This window comes from Melopsittacus undulatus, chromosome Z, assembly GCF_012275295.1.
Source record: "Melopsittacus undulatus isolate bMelUnd1 chromosome Z, bMelUnd1.mat.Z, whole genome shotgun sequence".
In the NCBI taxonomy this organism is placed as follows: Eukaryota; Metazoa; Chordata; class Aves; order Psittaciformes; family Psittaculidae; genus Melopsittacus; species Melopsittacus undulatus.
This window is the reverse complement of record NC_047557.1, coordinates 79,826,223-79,844,830: the sequence shown is the minus strand read 5'-3', so window position 1 is coordinate 79,844,830 and position 18,608 is coordinate 79,826,223. Positions and strand designations below refer to the sequence as shown.

Genomic DNA, 18,608 nt, shown 5'->3' with positions numbered 1-18,608 from the left:
ACTGCACCAGCTACAGAGAAGGAGAAAAATAACTGTTACAGCTGAACCCAGGACAAGTAATCAGTATAAGTTTTAGGATACGTATTTTTGCTGTTCACTCTTTCCTTACTTGTTAAAAAGGTTGGTTTCTTACAAGGTAGTGCATGGTTTTACTCAAAGTCATCTCTGCTTTTCTCCAACAGTAGAAAATGAAAACTTTCACATACCACTTAGCATCAGGCTCAAGACTATTAATTGGCTCCAAAGCATCTTTGTATACTAGTTTCTGAAACTAAACACAACTCTAGTAGTTTAGCATATGAAGGCAGACTTGGTCTTTGTTCAACAGGAAACTGCAAATTAGGCATCAGGGTCCTGTTACCTCTTTCTCAGTTCTGTTATTTTTTTCCACAGTGGAATTTCAACATGGACTGCTGCCGTAGATGCAACAAAGCTTCAATTTTTTTCTTCAGAGTTTATCAGATGACTGTTTAGGTGTGTTTTTACTGTTATTTCCTCCAGGAACCAGAGTCAGAATTCATACTTTTGATGTAGACTCTCCTATTTACTGTACCTTAGAATGTGGACCACAATAGGTACCGCATATTGCTTTGGGTATTTGTTTTAATCAGAAAGCAGGTAAATCTGGGTCCTTACTTTCAGTGTTACTCTGTTGCCAACCCTAGGGTGGAATTGTTGACAGTAATTAGAAAGCTTGTATCAGCCCCCCAAGTCTTTGAAGTGTGACAGCATTGTTCATTTGTTGACAGGTGGCTGAAACATGGCAGAAACTAATAAACATAAAGCAGAAGGAAGGTGCAGAAAATACAGAGCTTCATCAGCTTTGGAAAAAGATGATCCAGTTACTGAAAGACAGTACACAGTACCAGGATAAGAAGACCGAGCAGCTGGTAATGTTTATTGTTCCCACTCATCTAGATACATACATGTGTATAGTGCAGCTAGACCAAGCAGAGATTTAAAAATGATGCAAGGCTTGTGACTCTTTGTTTCATTGATGTTCAGGAGTACTAAACTTCTTGCGAAAAGGGGTGATTTTACCTTCTGACAGAAACAGTGAGGATGTAGCAGCCTGAGGTAGGCCTTAGGTGGAATAAGGTGCCTAAATCCAAGAAGTTATCCTGGAAGTTGTCTCCTTCATTAACTGCCTCGTGTATTATGCAGGAGTCCACCCAGCCATTCTGTCACTCCTCATCTGGACAGGGAAGAGAAAATAAGATGAAAGGCTTGTGGGTAGGTCTAAAGGCAGAGAGAGATCACTCACTGATTACCTTCATGGGCAAAACAGTCTCATCTTGGGATATTATTACCAAACAAAATCAGAGTAGGCAAATGAGAAATAAACCCAAACCATAAAAAGCCTTCTTCCCACCCCTTCTTTCTACTTCAAGGCCTCAACTTCATTAATGAATTCCCTACCTCCTCCCCCTCAGTGGCACAGGGGGATTGGGAATGGAAACTGTGGTCAGTTCGTCACTCGTAGTCTCTGCCACCCCTTCCTCCTCAAGGGAGGACTCCACACTCTTCGCCTGCGCCACTGTGGAGTGCCTTCCACAGGAGACAGCCCTCCACCGATTTCTTCAACATGGGTCCTTCCCACAGGGTGCAGCTCTTCAAAAACTGTTCCAGTGAGGGTCCCCTCCAGGGTGCAGCCCTTCAGGAACAGAGACAGCTCCAGTGTGGGTCTCCCACCAGGTCACAGGTCCTGCCACCAAACCACTATGGGCTCCTTTCTCCATGGAGCCACAGGTCCTGAGAGGAGCCTGCTCCAGCATGGGCTTTCCATGGGGTCACAGCCTACTTCAGGCCTCCCTCTGCTCTGGCATAGCATCCTCCCTGGGCTGCAGATAGATATCTGGTCTACCCCAGTCTGCACCATGGGCTGCAGGGGAATGAATCTCTGCTCTGGTGCCTGGCACCTCCTCCCTCCTTCCTCGCTGACCTTTGAGTCTGCAGGGCTGCTGCTCTCACACATTCTCACTCTTCTTTCTGGCTACAGTTGGACACAGTTTTTCCATCTTTGCAAATATGTTATCTCAGAGGTGCTACCTCTGAAGTGACTGAAATCACTTACAGGCTTGGCCTTGGCCAGCAGTGGGTCCATCTTGGTACTGGCTGCACTGGGGCCATCAGACATGGGGGAAGCTTCTGGCAGCTTCTCACAGAAGCTACCCGTATAGTCTCCCCCTCACCCCCCTGCTACCAAAACCTTGCCATGTAAACCCAATACAGGCATTCTTCAGAGGAAGAAACTGCCTCCTACTTTACTTTTGGGTGGTAGAGGTAGCACTGGTTTTCAGTTTCTTCATACCCTGTGCTTATGCTAAATAGCAATGCTTTAGTTCAAATTTTCTTCTTTCCTGTAGATTTTAAGCTAGCTTAGAAGAATGTCAAATCTATTTGAAGCAAACAGAATGATTATCATGACTTATACTGATCCTGTGTTCTCTATGGCCAAGGTTAATTTAGTTTTATCTGATTTAACTGTTTTGCAAGATGAACCTTCTTCAATAGACAGGGTAGAATTCCTGTTGCAAATATGGTTGGTAGCAGTGCTCCAGAAAGGTTAAAAAAATAAACTGAATTAATTTAAGACACCAGAGAATTGAATCTGGATCTCTGCTTTTTGAGAAGGAAAACACTTTGACTTACTGGCTGTTATAGATATATTTGACTTAGATAGATGTGATATGAGCATGCAGGCAGCACTGCTTTCTTTTTGAGGACCAGAAATCAAGAAAAAGTTGCATAAATGTGAGGATTGGCATTCCTGTGCAAATCTGCAGTTCATTTTACTGTGGTTTTGAGTAAAGCACCAGAATCCGGAAGTATGTGGCATTGAAAGCAGTGTCCTGTTCAGTATTTCACTTATGACAAGCTGTCGTCAACTTTTTGTTTAGCATGCTTGTTTGGCAGCCTGCCCTCTACAGTGCCCATGTTCTTTAGTACATAGGAGTCAAGAAATAAAAGACTACTTTCTAAACTAGAGCAGGGGGAAGGGATAACAGCTAACCATAAAGGATAGTAACCTATGTTTTGTGGTACCAAAGTCTTTCTTTTTCTAGTGGAAGGTATCCTTGCCTGTGGCAGGGAGGTTGGAACTAGGTGAGCTTTAAGGTCCCTTCCAGTCCAAACCATTCTATGGTTCTGTGATTATTTTTTTTTATTTGGGATTAGGTATGAAGAAAAACCTGTGTTCTTGTAAATTTTGACTTCCTTGCACCCATCTTCTATTATGAAACAGTATATTACTGCTTCGTATTGTACTAAGCAGTGTGCTTCGGATCATATTTGAGTATTACTTCAGAATAAAGATTTGTGACTTTTTCTGCTCACAGTACTAGTGTAAACATAATGAGTAAGATACAGATAATAACATGTAACAGTCCACCTAACTATGGGAGGGCTGGAAGGCCTGTCCTTCGAGGAGTGGCTTAGGACTCTGGGTTAATCTCCTTTGGACAAACTGAGGCCGAGGTGTGACCTCGTTGCTCTCTGCAGCTTCCTGAGCAGGGGATGTGGAGAGGGAGGTGCTGATCTCCCTGGGATTCAGAGGCAGGAGATGTGGGAATGGTTCAAAGCTGCACCAGGGGAGGCTCAGACTGGACATGAGAGAGCATTTTTTTTACCAAGAAGGTGTTCAGACCCTGGAACAGACTTCTTAGTGTTTGAGAGGCATTTGAACAATGCCTTTAATAACATGTTAAATTTTGATCAGCTCTAAAGTGGTTAATAGTTCGTCTAGATGGACCATTCCAGCTGAAATATTCTGGTCTATGAGTCATTGTTTGTTGCACTCATAGTTATTTCTTATTTCAGCTTGTGACTGCATTTGAGCATGCTCTGAAGTCTTTTGACACCATTCCTGGTGAAGACCACCAAAACCTTTACAAGGACTTCATTCAGTGCTTGTCAAAAGTAAGAGTATCTGTCTTCATTAGTGAGCAGATGTAATATGTTACTTCTAATAGTTCATGGAAATAACTATTAATTTCGTTTCTTTTCAAGTTTCCTCATGAAGCAGCTAGGTTGGAAAAAGCCTGTAATGATATGATGGCTTTGTATCCTTCTGTGAGTTATCCTTTAGAAGCACTTTGCTTGCATTTTGTTCAGTCAGGTGAGTAGGATGGGTTTATACAGTTTTGGGACTTCAATTATTTTATGGTTTTGTGACAATCTTTTTACAAGTTTTTACCCTACTTTTATATTCTGCCTGTCTAGTAAGTGAAAGGTGTTTGTTTCTGTCATTTGCCATTTCCTAGCTCTGTAACTAAGTGGTGACTGTAAATGGGAAAAAAATGTATGTGAATTAAGTCCAATTCTGGCAAAATACAGTTGCAAACAAAGAATGCCTTACAAAACTCTGAAGCAGTCTGTCTGAATAAATGGTTAGATCCTTAAGCTTAGAAGAGGCAATGGAGAATGTTAACCAGTGCTCTAAGTCTGAGGATGGGCTATACTTAGGTTGTTCTTGACACAGAAAATCTCTTTGCCAAAAAACTCAAACCTGTGTGAAACTTCCTTCAAAAGAATGCCTGGTGACTAGGAAATAAACAGACCTGTGTAAATATTTTGTTTTACCTGGAAGAGGAGAATCTGACAAAACAAAACACAACGTGTTCAGTAATGCAGGGATCTGAAAGTATACAACTGTTATTTTCAGTAGGTCACTAAACAACAGTGTGATAGTATTGAGCAGTTTCTCAGCATTTTCAAAGATAACTGATGAATTTTTGTCTTTCAATTTTATTGTTTAAGGCATCAGAATTTGCTTTTAATTCTTTTTAAAACAAGGAAAGAAAATGAGGGACAAGCCCCCTCTGGTTTATGTAGAGAGAAGTACAGCTTTCACCTTAGGTAGAAAAATGCTTTTTCCAGGTTTGAAGGTAGGCTTCATGGAATAATATAGCAATGTAAGACAAGAGGGAGTTTTTCACCTTGGTTGGAAAGGATGAAGACAAATGAGGCCTGGCCCCTCATTTCCATATAAGAATGCTTTATGTTTCGGAGAAGCATGAAGAAACTGATTTCCAAAAAATGAAGGATCTGGTTGGCACAGTTCTTATATACCAATGCTCTGATAACATCTCACCATCCCACAGCCATCTTCAGGTGGGAAGGACAATGCTTAGGTTTTAGTAAAGCTATTTATACCGGTGTCATTCCAACCATGTCATAGTTCTCTGTGTCCCAAACTTGTGGGCTTGTAACTCGGATGCATTATCAGTCATTATTAGGCAAGTGAATCCGTAATTTCAAGAAGAAAATAGTTCAAACACTGTTGCTACAAGTCACAACAGTTGCTTTAAGCAAGGACAGCCAAGTCTACAATCACAACTAAACACAAGCATAAGAAGTTAGTAGCATCATTTAAAATTAAGCAAATATATTAAATGATGTGGTTCACAGCAAGACTTTCAGCAAGCTTATCACAGTGAATTTGTAGGCCTGCTCTGGAAGGAAATTAATATATACATGGCCAGTTTTGACATGGGTGTTTAGCTGGGCTTATGTAAAAAGATTATGAAGGAATTAGTTTTTATTAATGAAGTATACCTGTGGTAATTTAACATGAGTGCTTAGAAATTCAGGTTTCAGACTCAAAGTGTATTTTGTTTGGTGCTACTGGCTGTTTAAATTACTGCATATTTTGGGGGTTCATTTTGGGGGGTGGAGGGTACATAGTACCTTTGGAAAAAAATCATTTGATAAATTTGTTACTTTAAGCTCAAAGGATAAGGGTGTTATTGATGTAGATAAAGTATGGTGTGGTTTGTTGTTTTGTTGGGTGTTTTTGGGTTGGTTTTCTTTTTTATCTAAAAGTCTTATGAAATACTTCTTTTTGTGAAACCAGGTACTTTGTCAGAAGAGGCTCTGTGCTGTTTTTCTAGGCTTTTGGAGATGGACCCAAGTAGTGGTCCAGGCATTATTGGTTTTGGTGTAAAAAGCCTCCAGGAAAAGAAATACAAGGAGGCTGTTAAGAGTCTCACTGAAGGTAAATGTTTAATAAAGCAGTATAAGTACTCTGTAACTTGAACACCAGCTAGTTTTATGCTGGGTATTTGGGGAATCTTATGCTTGCTTAGTATTTTGCCAGTTCCAAGATCATGTGGATTTTAAAAGAATACTCATCACTTTCTCTGAGCATTGAATATGTTTTAAATACAGCATTAAGTCTAACATCTCTGAAGTCTGTCATTGCTGTTGTGGTCAGCTTTGTAGTATTTTTATGTGGTTGACTGTAAACTTTGTTTCTAATCTGACTGTTATTGGGGAAATACGTAGATGAAGCAGAAAATACAGCAATAACAATTAATGAAGGAATGTGGAATTTCTGAAGTAAAATATAGTGCAGTTTCTCTAATCTAGTTACTCCATTTCTGTATTTGAACAAAGATGACTTATCTTTAAAGTGATATCATTTTAAGAAGTAGTCTTAATTCTCAACTGTGCCAGCCATGGAGTATTCAAAGCAGTTTACTGAGAAAGCTGGTTAAATAAACATTTGGGACCTAAGTAGTTATGAGTCAGTCAGGCAATGCTGTGATATCCTGCATCTTTTCACTTAGGTTTAGAATGTTTCTGAAATTTGATTTTGGAATATTCTACAGTGTTCTATGGTAACTTGCCCACAGTGAAGTAATATGTCTTACCTAAAATCTAAAATAAAAATTTCAGGTGCTCAAGAGGCAAAAAGTCTACCATTAAAAGCAAATTCTCCTGGCTTAAATTGCCTTTGGATGTTTTGACAAAATATATACATCCTAGTTTTGGCAAAAGATTCATCTCCCAAATAACTTTATTCTTTGTTTTTACTTTTACTTGTAATACTCTGCTCATGAAGGTGAGAATGCAAAGGGCGAGGCTCTTGGTATAATATTGTAAATGTATAAAATTTGGAGACAATGTCATTCCCAGTAAGCCAAGTATTTGCATTTTAGGCATTGAATCTTCAGGGCATTATTCAGTGGTAATATATATGTGTCTCAGAAGACTCAAATGCAGTTATATTACTGAATCTTCAATTAAGGCAGGTTTATTAGAAAGTTTCAGTCAAATACTCTTGTCAACATTTTTTTTTGCTCTCTTGAAGTTCTGTATGCCTTTCCTGGTTTCTAGTAAAACCCATATAATATATACAGGCTGCTGATGTTAATGTCTAATCAAAATGAAGGATTTTTTTTTATTTTTGAAACAAAAGTTATCTTAAACCAGTGTTGTATATTTCCTTGCTTTTTCCCTTTTTTTTTTCTATGTATGTAAGGTTGTATGCAAAATGAAGTCTAACAGAAGCTAACATTGTTTCTTAGTCATTGCCTTTCTGTATGAGACCCCATATGCCTAATGCAGTTTAAAATAAGATTCAAATTAAAAATCAACTGCGTGTCTTCTTATCTGATTGATAATGTGCTTTGATGGCATTATATGGTAGTATAGCATCTTCAGTGTTTTTGCAGCCTTAAAAATTTTCTTTAGTGCCTTGTTAAAACTTCTTTTATTAGGTTTGCAGAAGATAAGCCAGTGTCCAGCAGCATGGCATTATTTGGCAGATGCACAGATGAAACTTCACAAACACAGAGATGCTGTCATGTCCTGCAATCAAGGTAACTGTTCACTAGCTGAAAGAGTAACTGCAGGGGTACACCACTTCATACAGTGCAGCTAAGTGTGGCCTTTGCATGGTAGATTTGAGTTGACAGCATAGTCCTCTGCTTTGTGCAGTCTTATGGCTTGTGCTGGTGTCCCCTGCTTCTCTTGGTTTACGACAGCTGAAAAGCATCTTGTGCTGCTTAGTCTCAGGAAGAGAGACAACACTTGGCTGATAAGGACCAGAGATCTGTCTGACAAGTTAATATTTGGAAGGTTTGCATGTTCTGATGTGCATCCTCAGCTAGTGGTTGACCAACTCCACAAAACTGCAGATAATTGCCTGAAATACTTCAGAGCTGAAACACTGGAACAGATTGCCAAAATAAGCTGTGACTGCCCCATCCCTGGAAGTGTTTAAGGCCATTGGACAAGCCTTGGAGCGATCTGGTCTAGTGGAAGGTGTCCCTGCCTGTAGTAGAGGCTTGGCTAGATGAGCTTTAAGGTCCCTTCCAACACAAACAATTCTGTGATTCTATGAATCCACAAGGCTAGGTGTCACAAAATTTTAGTCTGGAGATTCCATATTTAGACCTGAAATACAAGATTTTAATAAATGTAAAATGCAGAAATATTGCAGAATTGCACCTTAAGAAACCTCAAGGAATGTAAATCTTCATCCTTGCTAGCTGGGAATGAGGGAAGTTATTATGATGTAATGATGCGTATTGTGTCTGCATATTTGTGTCTGCCGTTATTTGATGGTTATGAATAGAGGGCAGCTAAAATGGACTTTTTTCCGACAGCGAGAAATGCAATTAAAAGCTTCTCATGAAAGACTTGAAGGGGTGAAAGTATGCAGACCTGACTAAACAGCCATGGGAAATGATTAAAGTAAGGAGAAGTACTTGCCACCAAGGGAGATTCAAAAGGCCTATAAACTGCAGCAAAGGAAATTTGAAAACAGAACAAGTATTTAAAAAGAAATTTATTGCAAAAAAAATGAAAATGGAGTTATTCTTTTCCCATCTGTGTTCATCATGTAAGAGCTTAGGGTGAATTCTACACCATGATCCTTCTTTTCAGAGGATAAATCAAACAACTTGTCTGTGATTAAAGCATTAATAAATATTGCTATAAAACAAGACAGGAAAAATTAGCATTAAGGATCTGATCGCTCCAAGCCCCATCCAACCTGGCCTTGAACAACGCAAGGGATGGGGCAGCCACAGCTTCTCTGGACAACATTTGCCAGGGCCTCACCACCCTTACAGAGAAGAACTTCTGCCTAAGATCTCATCTTAAGCTCCCCTCTGTCAAGTTAAAGCCATTCCCCCTTGTCCTGTCCCTCCAGGCCCTTGTCAAAAGCCCCTCTCCAGGTTTCATGTAGCTGCTTTAGGCACTGGAAGCTGCTGTAAGATCTTTCCGGAGCCTTCGCTTCTCCAGACTGAACAAGCCCAGCTCTCTCAGCCTGTTTCCAGAGCAGAGCTGCTTCAGCCCTCACAGCATCTCTGTGGTCTCTGAGCTCACTCTGACAGCTCCATGTCTCTCTTGTGTTGTTGCCCCAGAGCTGGGCACAACACTGCAGGGGGGAATGCTCACACTACTGGCTATGCAGCCCAGCATACAGTTGGCACAACAAGCCAATAACTAAAAATAACAAATTTGTTTCTCAGTGCAACCTATAAGTTAATCTGTTGCTCCTTACTAAAAGATGCTGTTGATGCAGATAGTTTCTTTGAGTCCAAAGAACGAGTGGGAAGTCTGAGAGAATTCTGGGGTGGCATTGCTTTATGTTTGGCCTTACTGTATCAAGTCAGACAAAAATTCATCATATGTGAAAATAAATACAGTTAGATACAGTCAGAATGTTGGTGCCTCTGGAGAATGCCAAAGCACAACACAGATGCCCAAGTTCTCTGAGGTGAGATTAGTTTGTGTATTTGGGAAGTAGTCAGTAGTATGTAGAAAGGTACAAAATTACCTTTGCACAAAGGTTAAATCCTTTGTTTCAGTAGTAATTTTTCTTTAGACACTGAAATGAAAAACAACTTGTCTATTGAAAGATGATTGTTTCTTCAGAACATAGATGAGAAAAAAGTAGCATTCCACTTACATGGCCAGCAGCTAGAAAGCAAACAGTCTCTCCAAATTTTTGAAAGGACCTTTCTAAAATTGATTTAACTTCTAGACTTGAATGGATAGAAATTTTGCAGAATGATTTCTTCATCATGGGGAAGAGCAGTCAAAAACTGGTTCTGTTTGGTGGTGGTCTATTTGAGTGAAATACTGCAGTTACGAAGATTTAAAAGATACTAGGAACAGTGGTGCTCTTTGTAGTTTCTTTTTCAGTTTTTACTTGATTAAACTTTTCTCTTGATACAGCTCTCAAGGCTCTTGGAGCATCTGAGGGCCCTAGTCTTCAGTGGAAGAACCTTATACTCCAGTTGAAAGCAGAGGCTTTGATTAAAATAGGTGATGACAGTGCAGCAGAAGAAGCCATTAAAGCAATTGAGCAGGTATTTTCATTGATTAAAACATATATACATATTTTTTTAAAAGTGGTATCATCTTTCTGTACTAAAATGTCAGGCTGTTTATTTCTCCCCTTGCCTCCTTTTTACATTCTGTGTGGTTTAGACAGCTTCTAGCAATTAAGGTGTAATCCAGACACTCCTTCCTCCTCTGTTGTTTTAGTCTTCTCTACATGTCCTTTTCACTCACAATTCTAATTCTGGAAGCTGTCACTTTTGACCTTGTCTGGTGTTGCTCAGTGCTGCTGGGTTCTTGCTAGTTGTATGGCTGTTGCTCACTGTAATCTAAATTATTTTTATAATCCTAATCCCTGCATCCTTCATTCACTTGGCCTTACTCATGAACAAGAGCATATTACCTTAAGATCAAATGGCTAAGCTTTAAGCAGACTTTGCTTCCCCTCTTTTTTGTATCACAGTTTCATTATTGGCTGTTTAATCCCCTCTTTTTTGTATCACAGTTTCATTATTTGCTGTTTAGTCTTGGGTACCTTTGTCCTTGCTCTCTACAGTCTTGAACCCTGTTCTTCATGAAAATTATTGGAAGGCTTCTCAAGGCTATTCTGTCTGATTTTATTTTTTTTTTTTGTATTTATCTTCATCCAGTCTGTCTGCGTTTGACATGCTTGATTTCTTAATCTGTGGAGAGAATAACTTGATTGTGTCTATTGTTTTTCTAGATTGTGGATGCAAAAAGTGATCCAGCAGTTTTAGCTATCAGCGGTCAGGCTTACCTAAAGAAAGGTTTAATGGATCAAGCTTCAAAGGTTAGTGCTGTATTGTCATTCCTGTAAGCTAAGTGGAATTCTTGTTCTCATAGAGGAAATAAGTAGGGAAGAATGACATTGTTTTGCAGATTTCACAAGAGCTTTTGTTGTCCCACCCTGACATGGCTGAGTCACATGCTCTAGAGGGTTTCATCCATTATTCCCAAAAGAACTATGAACAAGCAGAAAGAAGGTAGATTTTTTTTTCTTTTTTCTAGTAGGGAAATGTCAGGGGAGGACAGAAAATACTGTTGTGCACTTTTGAGAACTTGTCTGATCTGTCTTCTGGTTTTTTGTTTAGTTTTCTAAATGCTATTGAAAGAAAGGCTGAAACTGCAGAGTATCATGAGTACCTGGGGCTCACATACTGGTTCATGAGTGATGACACAAGAAAAGATAAAGGAAAAGCACTCACTCAGTTCTTGAAGGTAAAGGCTACTTTAACTATTCATGTAGGATTAGTGTTTTCCTGTACGAGAAATCACATATGGAAAATACACTTATTAGAATGCAGACTTGAATATTTTTGTCCCTGCCCATGGTAGGGAGTTTAGAACTTGATCTTTAAGGTCCCTTCCAAACCAAACCTTTCAGTGATTCTATGATTCTGCTTGTTAGAATTTACAAGCCTCCAGAGCCTGTAAACCAAGTTCATGTGTGCCAAAAGGCATTCAAGGAAGCTGTGCGATTCCCTGGAATTGCCCTGCTTTTGTTTTCCTCTATTTGCCTATTTCTTGAGGCCTTTGATTTAGCCAGAAGTAGTGGTGATTCTCTGAGTCTTCTTTTCTTGATGGAAGTGGAGGCCTCTAGATAACCAGTGTAGATCTTTGAAAATATTTTGAAATGGGAAGGGCAAAATTCAGATTGGAAAAAAAGTGATGCAGGAAAAATTATGAGAATGGTATTAGAGTTCCAGTGTCTATCCATAGAAGTAATTCTGCAGAATGTAGTTTGTGAACTGTACTTGATCTTTTTGAGGTTTTGGTGCCTGTGGCTTTTTCTCTGAACATAGTTAAGAATGTGAAACCAAAATTTTGGTCTGGCATCTGTATTTGGAACATGGAAGTTTACAGAGGAAGACTCTAGACATGTGTGTATATATGTAGGGTATACTGGAGAATGTAGTTGAACAATAATTTTGGTACTAGACTACTTTCAGTGAGGGTTTTTTTTTAATTATTGTTATTCAAGTTGTTTTCAGCTGCTTGGGTCTCTGGCTTTTGTAAATATAAATTAATCTGCCAAGTATCTAATTTTATTGTTCAATAGCTGTACCTGTCCATTAGCATAATCCTTTAAAATGCTGGTTTACACTGTGTTCATATTTCCTTACAGGCTGCAAAACTGGACAGCTACTTGGGAAATGTCTTTCGTTATTTAGGTAACTACTACAGAGACATTGCTGGAGACAAAAGTAGAGCTCGTGGTTGCTATAAAAAGGCTTTTGAACTGGATGGAACCGATGAGGAATCTGGAACAGGAGCTGTAGACTTAAGTGTGGAACTTGGAGACATGGTATTGTACATTCAGGGCCCTGTATTACTGCTGTTTCATTTTTCTGTTAATTCTCCTCTTTGAGGAATTACTTCATGTTCACCTCATATTTGAGAGTAAGTTCTGAAAACAGATGTTTTGTCATTACTTAACAGCTTTCATAGTTGGACCTGCTTAATTTTTATGCTTCAATTCCAAATTAAATCTGTCTGGGGATAGGGGTAGGGGAGCCAAGCATAGCATGGTAGTCATCACTTACATGATTTAGATGAAGGATTTTTTCAGTAGGGAACATGAAGACTTAAGTTTTCATATTCAGCTTACACCACTTCTTCTCTCCATCTTCCACCTTGCCACTTGCAGGAAAAGTGTATAATGACATCAGAACAATTGGAAAATACTTTTTATATGGCATTATGTAAAAACTTCTTAGCCTGTGATATTATAGAGGAAGAAAGCAACCCATATTTTGTAGATGTCGTTTGAACATCTGGAAAGTATCTAAGCATCTGAGTTGCTGCAAATACTTGTATCCCTCTCTAGTTTAAAAATAAATTAAAAATAGTTTCTACAAAACTGCAGGAAACTTCTGTCTATTTGCAAAGACAAGTACATAAGAAATAATCACATCTTTAGATGTGGTAATATTCTCCTGTGATCTGCCACTCAGCCTTTAAGAAGCTTCTGTAACAGTTCTTCATTGCAGTAATCAACAGATTGGACAGCTTAATGGTTTGCTGGATTAAGAGTATTCTTCTCTAAGAAGAACTTTGTTCTTTACTGCTATACATGTTTACTAACCTGGCATATTTTGGTGCTTTGTTAGGACACTGCTCTGTCAGTCCTGAATGAGGTAATTGAAAGAGCAAGTCCTGGTACAGCAAAATGGGCCTGGCTTCATCGTGGACTTTACTACCTGAGGACTGATCAGCCATCACAAGCAGTTGCTGAGTAAGAGAACTTGTGGTTGGTTGATTGAAGTAATTTTCTATAAGCCCCAATAAAGTGGCTTTGATCTAGCAAAATTTGGAAGTAAGTTAGCTGACTATAGGATGGATTGTATTAAACAATGGGAAATGGGTCTGAGCACACTGTGTCTATCTTCAGTTTCAGAATTGGCGCAGTGTAGTGTTTTCACTGGGGCAGTGTTTTGTACTAACAAGCCTGGTGACAGGCATAGACAAGCATGGTGTAGTGCTGAATAATGAGTCAAGAATAAGTACAGTGTTTAAGTTTATATAATGTGCTCTGAAGATGAAAACACTACTGTGCTGTGTATAATGCAAGGAAATAATTTGTTTATATTAACTTGTATTACCTTTTATTTAAGCAAATTACTATCTTGATATCTTCAGTTTGCAGGCAGCTGTCAGAACTGATCCAAAGGATTCCAACTGCTGGGAGTCTCTAGGGGAGGCTTATTTGAACCGAGGTAGCTACTCAACAGCTCTAAAATCCTTCAGGAAAGCAAGTGAGCTGAACCCAGGGCTCGTGTACAGTGTTTACAAAGCTGCAGCAGTTGAGCAGATTCTAGGCAAATATGAAAATGCTATAGTGACCTATCAGCAAATTTTAAAGCATACAAAAGATTATGTGCCTGCCCTGAAAGGTAAGATGTCTGAATTTGAAAGTGTTAACTTTTTCTCTATCTACGCTGTAGTGCTTTGTATTGTGGAGAGGTTCTTGGTGTATTGAGGTTTTCCTGCATGGAAGGATTAGAGTTGGGATTTTGGGTAGGTAGAGCACTGTGATCCCACACATGAAAGCTAGTGTGTAGTGGCCTGCAAATGTCTAGAGAGCTCTTAAATCATGATGGATGGGTGTGATTTTTTTTTTAATTTTTTTTTTCAAGCAAGTATGAAAAATTATTCCTGTGTAGCTACCAGGCCAGATGGGTAGAAGAACTGAAGCTAGATAGATGAAGCCAGCTAACAGTGCTATAGTTTTACTTAAGCAGTCAGATGCTGGCTCAACAGGCCATGGAGTCAGGCTGCTGTTTCGAAGAGGTGTGTTTGTACTAACTATCTGCTGCTCTTGACCATGTGTTCCTCACTTTTTTTGTTAGCCCTAGTGATTCAGACACCTCTGAGCTTTTTCAAGTAACGAACAGTATCAGTATAATATACCGAGAGGTCTCACAAGGGTGAGATAGATAGAGGTCTTTGGTATGTAGCTGGGAGCGGAGAGAAATGGGGGAACTGTAACTCCATTCTGGTGTTAGAACTGTGATTCTTAGGATACGTGATACTGGGAATGTATAATATTTTGGTAGCCACTGAATAACTGTTTGATTCATATTCTCCCTGCCCTTAGTATTCAGTCATTCTCACTCCATACATACATCTGAAATAGATGCTGTTTGCTGCTTGGTACCAGTATGAATTTTTATGTTAGAGAGTATTCTTTCTTGTTCATAAGGCCTTTAGATTTTGGGGTTAATGTAGGCTGGTTCTTGTAAGACCAAGTCAGAATTGGGTTACTATTCCAACAGCAAGCATATTACTGGAAAACGGTACAAGGTGGTTGTATATCCACCTCTTCCTGTATAAATTTGTCACTTGGAGTTTGACAGACTAAAGTGACACAATAAAAGCTCAAGAGTATTGTGGATAGAGAATTTGTCTGGTTGTTGGGTAAGAAGGCAACACCTGACTGCAGCAGCAGTTTGCAGAGGTGTTGTATAGAAATGTGTGTGTATGTACATGGGTTTTCTGGTTTCTGTAGGTGACTGCTGAGAGCATTACCTAGAATAAAATGTTTAGACAGGATGTAAGCACATGATATCAATGTTTCCCCCCTATAGTTGCCTCTCTACTTACCTCGTTTTCTTAAATCTTCTCTCATAATCCCTCTCATCCTAATCTCTGATTTATTAGCTCCAGACCCTCCTGTGAGCCTCCAGTCTTTGCCTTCTTAAGACTGTTTAGTGTTTAGTCTGGCGTACTATCTTTTGTGGGCCTTCTTAAAATTCTTTGAAATACACATCAGTGTTCTTTAGGTTCTTTTCTGAACCATTTAGATGGATTTAATTTTGGAATAGAGTTGTTGGAAGCATAAGTCTAGAAGGTTAAAAAATAACTATACTGATGTTACTTGAATACATCTTCTTGATGTATTTTATTTTTGTGTTACTAAATGGCATGTTTATTCTGCCTGTGCTCCAGCATATCTTTTAGTGTTTAAGTCTGGGGAATGAGGTCAGTTTTGGTTTTAGAATACATTGCTTCTTGACATCTCAGAAGCTCATGATCTTTGGATGTCTTGTGTGGTCAAAACAAATACCTTGGGGGGGGAACTCCTGTCCTTTCCCCTTAGCTTTTTTTGCTGAGCAGACATCATATGGCCTGGAGTATCCCTTTGGGCATCTGGGGTCAGTTGTCCTGGCTGTGTCCCCTCCCAAGATCTTGCCTACCCGTGCGGGTGTGGGGGAGGGATGTTGGAGAGACAGTTTTGATGCTGTGGAGCACTGCTCAGCAGCAAACAAAGCACTGGTGTGTTATCAGCACCTTGCTAGCTATCAATACACAGCGCAGCACTATGAGGGCTGTTGTGAGGAAAATTAACTACATCCCAGCTAGACTCCATACATCATATGAAGTAAATTCTTACATAAATAGGATTAAATAATGTTGGATTCAAGTCTTCTTCTACAAAGACTTTCCCTTTAGCCTATTGTAATATTGTTTCTTCTGTTTGTGTTTTGGAAATGTTATTTGACTCGTGTCAACTGAAAGTTGGTGTATTTGTCCAAGACTTCTCAGTGCAGAGCAGATTTCTTGGGGGGGGAGGGTTCTTAATGTTTGAGGATAAACCCAAAGCTTAAATGCTATGGGTTTTATACTTTACTTGGTTTATTTTATAATAATAATTTTAATATGTTTTATATAATAATATTTATTTTATAATAATAATTTGATGAACCAAATAAAGTATTTGATTTTGTTTAATATCCAAGTTATTCTACAGTTCACACTTGGCAGGATAGATTAAAAGCAAGGTCTGTATTGTGGGCACTTTGTGTCTTTTGAATTTGTCATGACATGTGCAGGCTATAAATCTTTATACCAAGTAGAACACTGAGCAGGCTTCCATCCTCCCACCCCACCGTCTTGATCAAGCAGATCATAAAATCATCACTTTTCATAGATGATATTTTCTTTTATTTTCAGGACTTGGTGAATGCTATCTGAGCTTGGCAAGATCAGCCCTTGATAACTTTTTTGATAGAAAGGCTATGGATTGCATAGAGCAGGCTCTTGAATTTTTTACAAGGTTAGTACTAAATACTCAGTCATTTAACATCCACTGGGATAATGGGTTGACAGGCAGAAGAATAAGAGTTATGTATCTTAGGATTTCCAGTAAACTAAAACAAATAGACCAGGCTTCTAATCTAAAAGCATTATTGAAAATGTTTTAAATGGTTATTGGAAATGGTTTGAATAATATGTTTTGGACTTAGGCTGCTTTAATGAATAGTAATTATAGAGTTGTTTTGTTTTTTTTCTGATTAAAGATACCTAGTAGTTTGATTGTAACGCAAATGTGAAATAACACACAGTTCTCTCCAGCAGTCCTCCTCTATACATGACACTGGGAAGAGGGAAAGTCTACCAAAAATGGTGGATAAGAGGAAATTATGCCTCCCCTTCCTCAATTTTTTGTTTTGTATTTCATACAAAATGCTTTAGTGTCCTTAAATTAAAGTTTGGGATAGCTGCTGTTGCAGGACAAGGTCCGTCAGGTTTCTGCAGAGTCATGCCTTGTGACATAATATGATAGTGCTCTGAAATGCTAAAGTGGGCATAGTCAGCTTACATGTTGACAGATACTGGATAATTTGCAGAACTAACACTTAGTCCCAACAAACTTGGGATATATTTTGTAGGGGCTTTTTTGTTTATTTTTGATCTTTTAGACCCATAAGTTGAATAAGGAAAAAACAGTAATTAGAAAAGAAATAAGAAAGACAAACAGCTTGTTGATTAGAAAACAGAGTTTGTACTGAAGTGGTAAACTTTCTTTCAGCAAAGTATATTGAAGTGTCTCAATGTATGTTGTGGGGGTTTTCTGTATCATTAATTACAGTGCAGCAAAACAACGTCCTGATGTATCTTGTCTCTGGAAACTGCTTGGAGATACCTGTACTAGTGTGCATGTTATTTCACCAGCTAAAGTGAATGTTCAAGTTCTAGGATCCCTTCTGGGTAAAAATACAGCCACACGGAGGCTGAAGAAAAGTGAGCTGCTTGTACTGGGAGGAAGGTAATATTTTTTTATTATATCAGGCTTCTGTGCATCTTGAGATTCTATAGACTCTTAAGTGTTCTAGACCATTTCTAGAAAATGAAAGACATGCTGATCTGTCAACACCTACATATTGAACAAAGATTAATGATGTGGTAAACAGAGTCTCATGCTTCTTCCAAATTACCTTACTTATTTCAGAGTGCATTTCCAGGATTGTCACAGTGGCTCTCAACAATTCATCTAGCATCTGCTATTCTCCTTGTTTCTGTCTCCAGAGCATGGCTCCATGCTGCCTCTCATTCATTAAATTACACCTCTTCAAATGGATTAGTTGCAGTAGTTGCTAACTAGTTCTCCCAGGACTACTAAAGTCCAAGATAATACTTTAAGCTTTCTGTCTCTATTTCTTTCTTATAAAAATGTCATTGATTTTTCTTCCCTACATATGGGGTCTAGAATACATTGGAAGAGGGAATTCCTTGTTTCTGGCTTGTGATGGTAGAAAATATTTTCTGTAGCCTCTTCTGTGACTCTGCTTCTGAGCTTTGTGCAGTTGGATGTGTAAGGCAGGAAATACAGCTGCTTTGTAAATCTCAGCCATGATACGTGAAGTCAAATGCTTCCTGGGGGAAGTCTGGGTTATGGTTTAGGTGTTTAAGCACTTCTTTGAATGTTTTCTCTGCTTTCTGCCCTTCATGCAGAAAGGCTTGGAATAATGCTTCTGTGATTCATATTTCTGTAGGTGTTATGGTAGAGCTTTAAAACTGATGCCTTTGCCTAGCATATGGTGTGATCTTGGAATAAATTATTATCGACAAGCAGAGCACCTCACAGCGGTGGGATCTGACATGAATGAGATCAGTGAACTGCTAGAGAAGTCTTTACAGGTATTGCCTGGTTTCCCCATTACACTCTTTTAAATTGGTGTTGGTGCTTGTCTGTGTAATCTTTCTGTCCTCAATAAAACTTACATCTC

The 18,608-nt window shown here is 38.9% G+C and overlaps 1 protein-coding gene across 5 annotated transcripts in view; it reads left to right on the top strand.

The window, feature by feature from the left end:
• SKIC3 (SKI3 subunit of superkiller complex) overlaps positions 1-18,608 on the top strand; it is a 49,927-nt gene that overhangs the window by 6,348 nt on the left and 24,971 nt on the right. For all 5 annotated transcript variants that reach the window (XM_031046183.2, XM_031046184.2, XM_031046185.2 and 2 more), the window contains 15 exons: positions 750-890; positions 3,820-3,918; positions 4,009-4,117; positions 5,855-5,995; positions 7,503-7,604; positions 9,973-10,106; positions 10,802-10,888; positions 10,978-11,081; positions 11,190-11,316; positions 12,224-12,403; positions 13,209-13,333; positions 13,738-13,991; positions 16,552-16,654; positions 17,471-17,647; positions 18,375-18,519. In XM_031046183.2, coding sequence (XP_030902043.2) covers positions 750-890; positions 3,820-3,918; positions 4,009-4,117; positions 5,855-5,995; positions 7,503-7,604; positions 9,973-10,106; positions 10,802-10,888; positions 10,978-11,081; positions 11,190-11,316; positions 12,224-12,403; positions 13,209-13,333; positions 13,738-13,991; positions 16,552-16,654; positions 17,471-17,647; positions 18,375-18,519 — 2,028 coding nt within the window. The remainder of the gene's footprint in view (positions 1-749; positions 891-3,819; positions 3,919-4,008; positions 4,118-5,854; positions 5,996-7,502; positions 7,605-9,972; positions 10,107-10,801; positions 10,889-10,977; positions 11,082-11,189; positions 11,317-12,223; positions 12,404-13,208; positions 13,334-13,737; positions 13,992-16,551; positions 16,655-17,470; positions 17,648-18,374; positions 18,520-18,608) is intronic.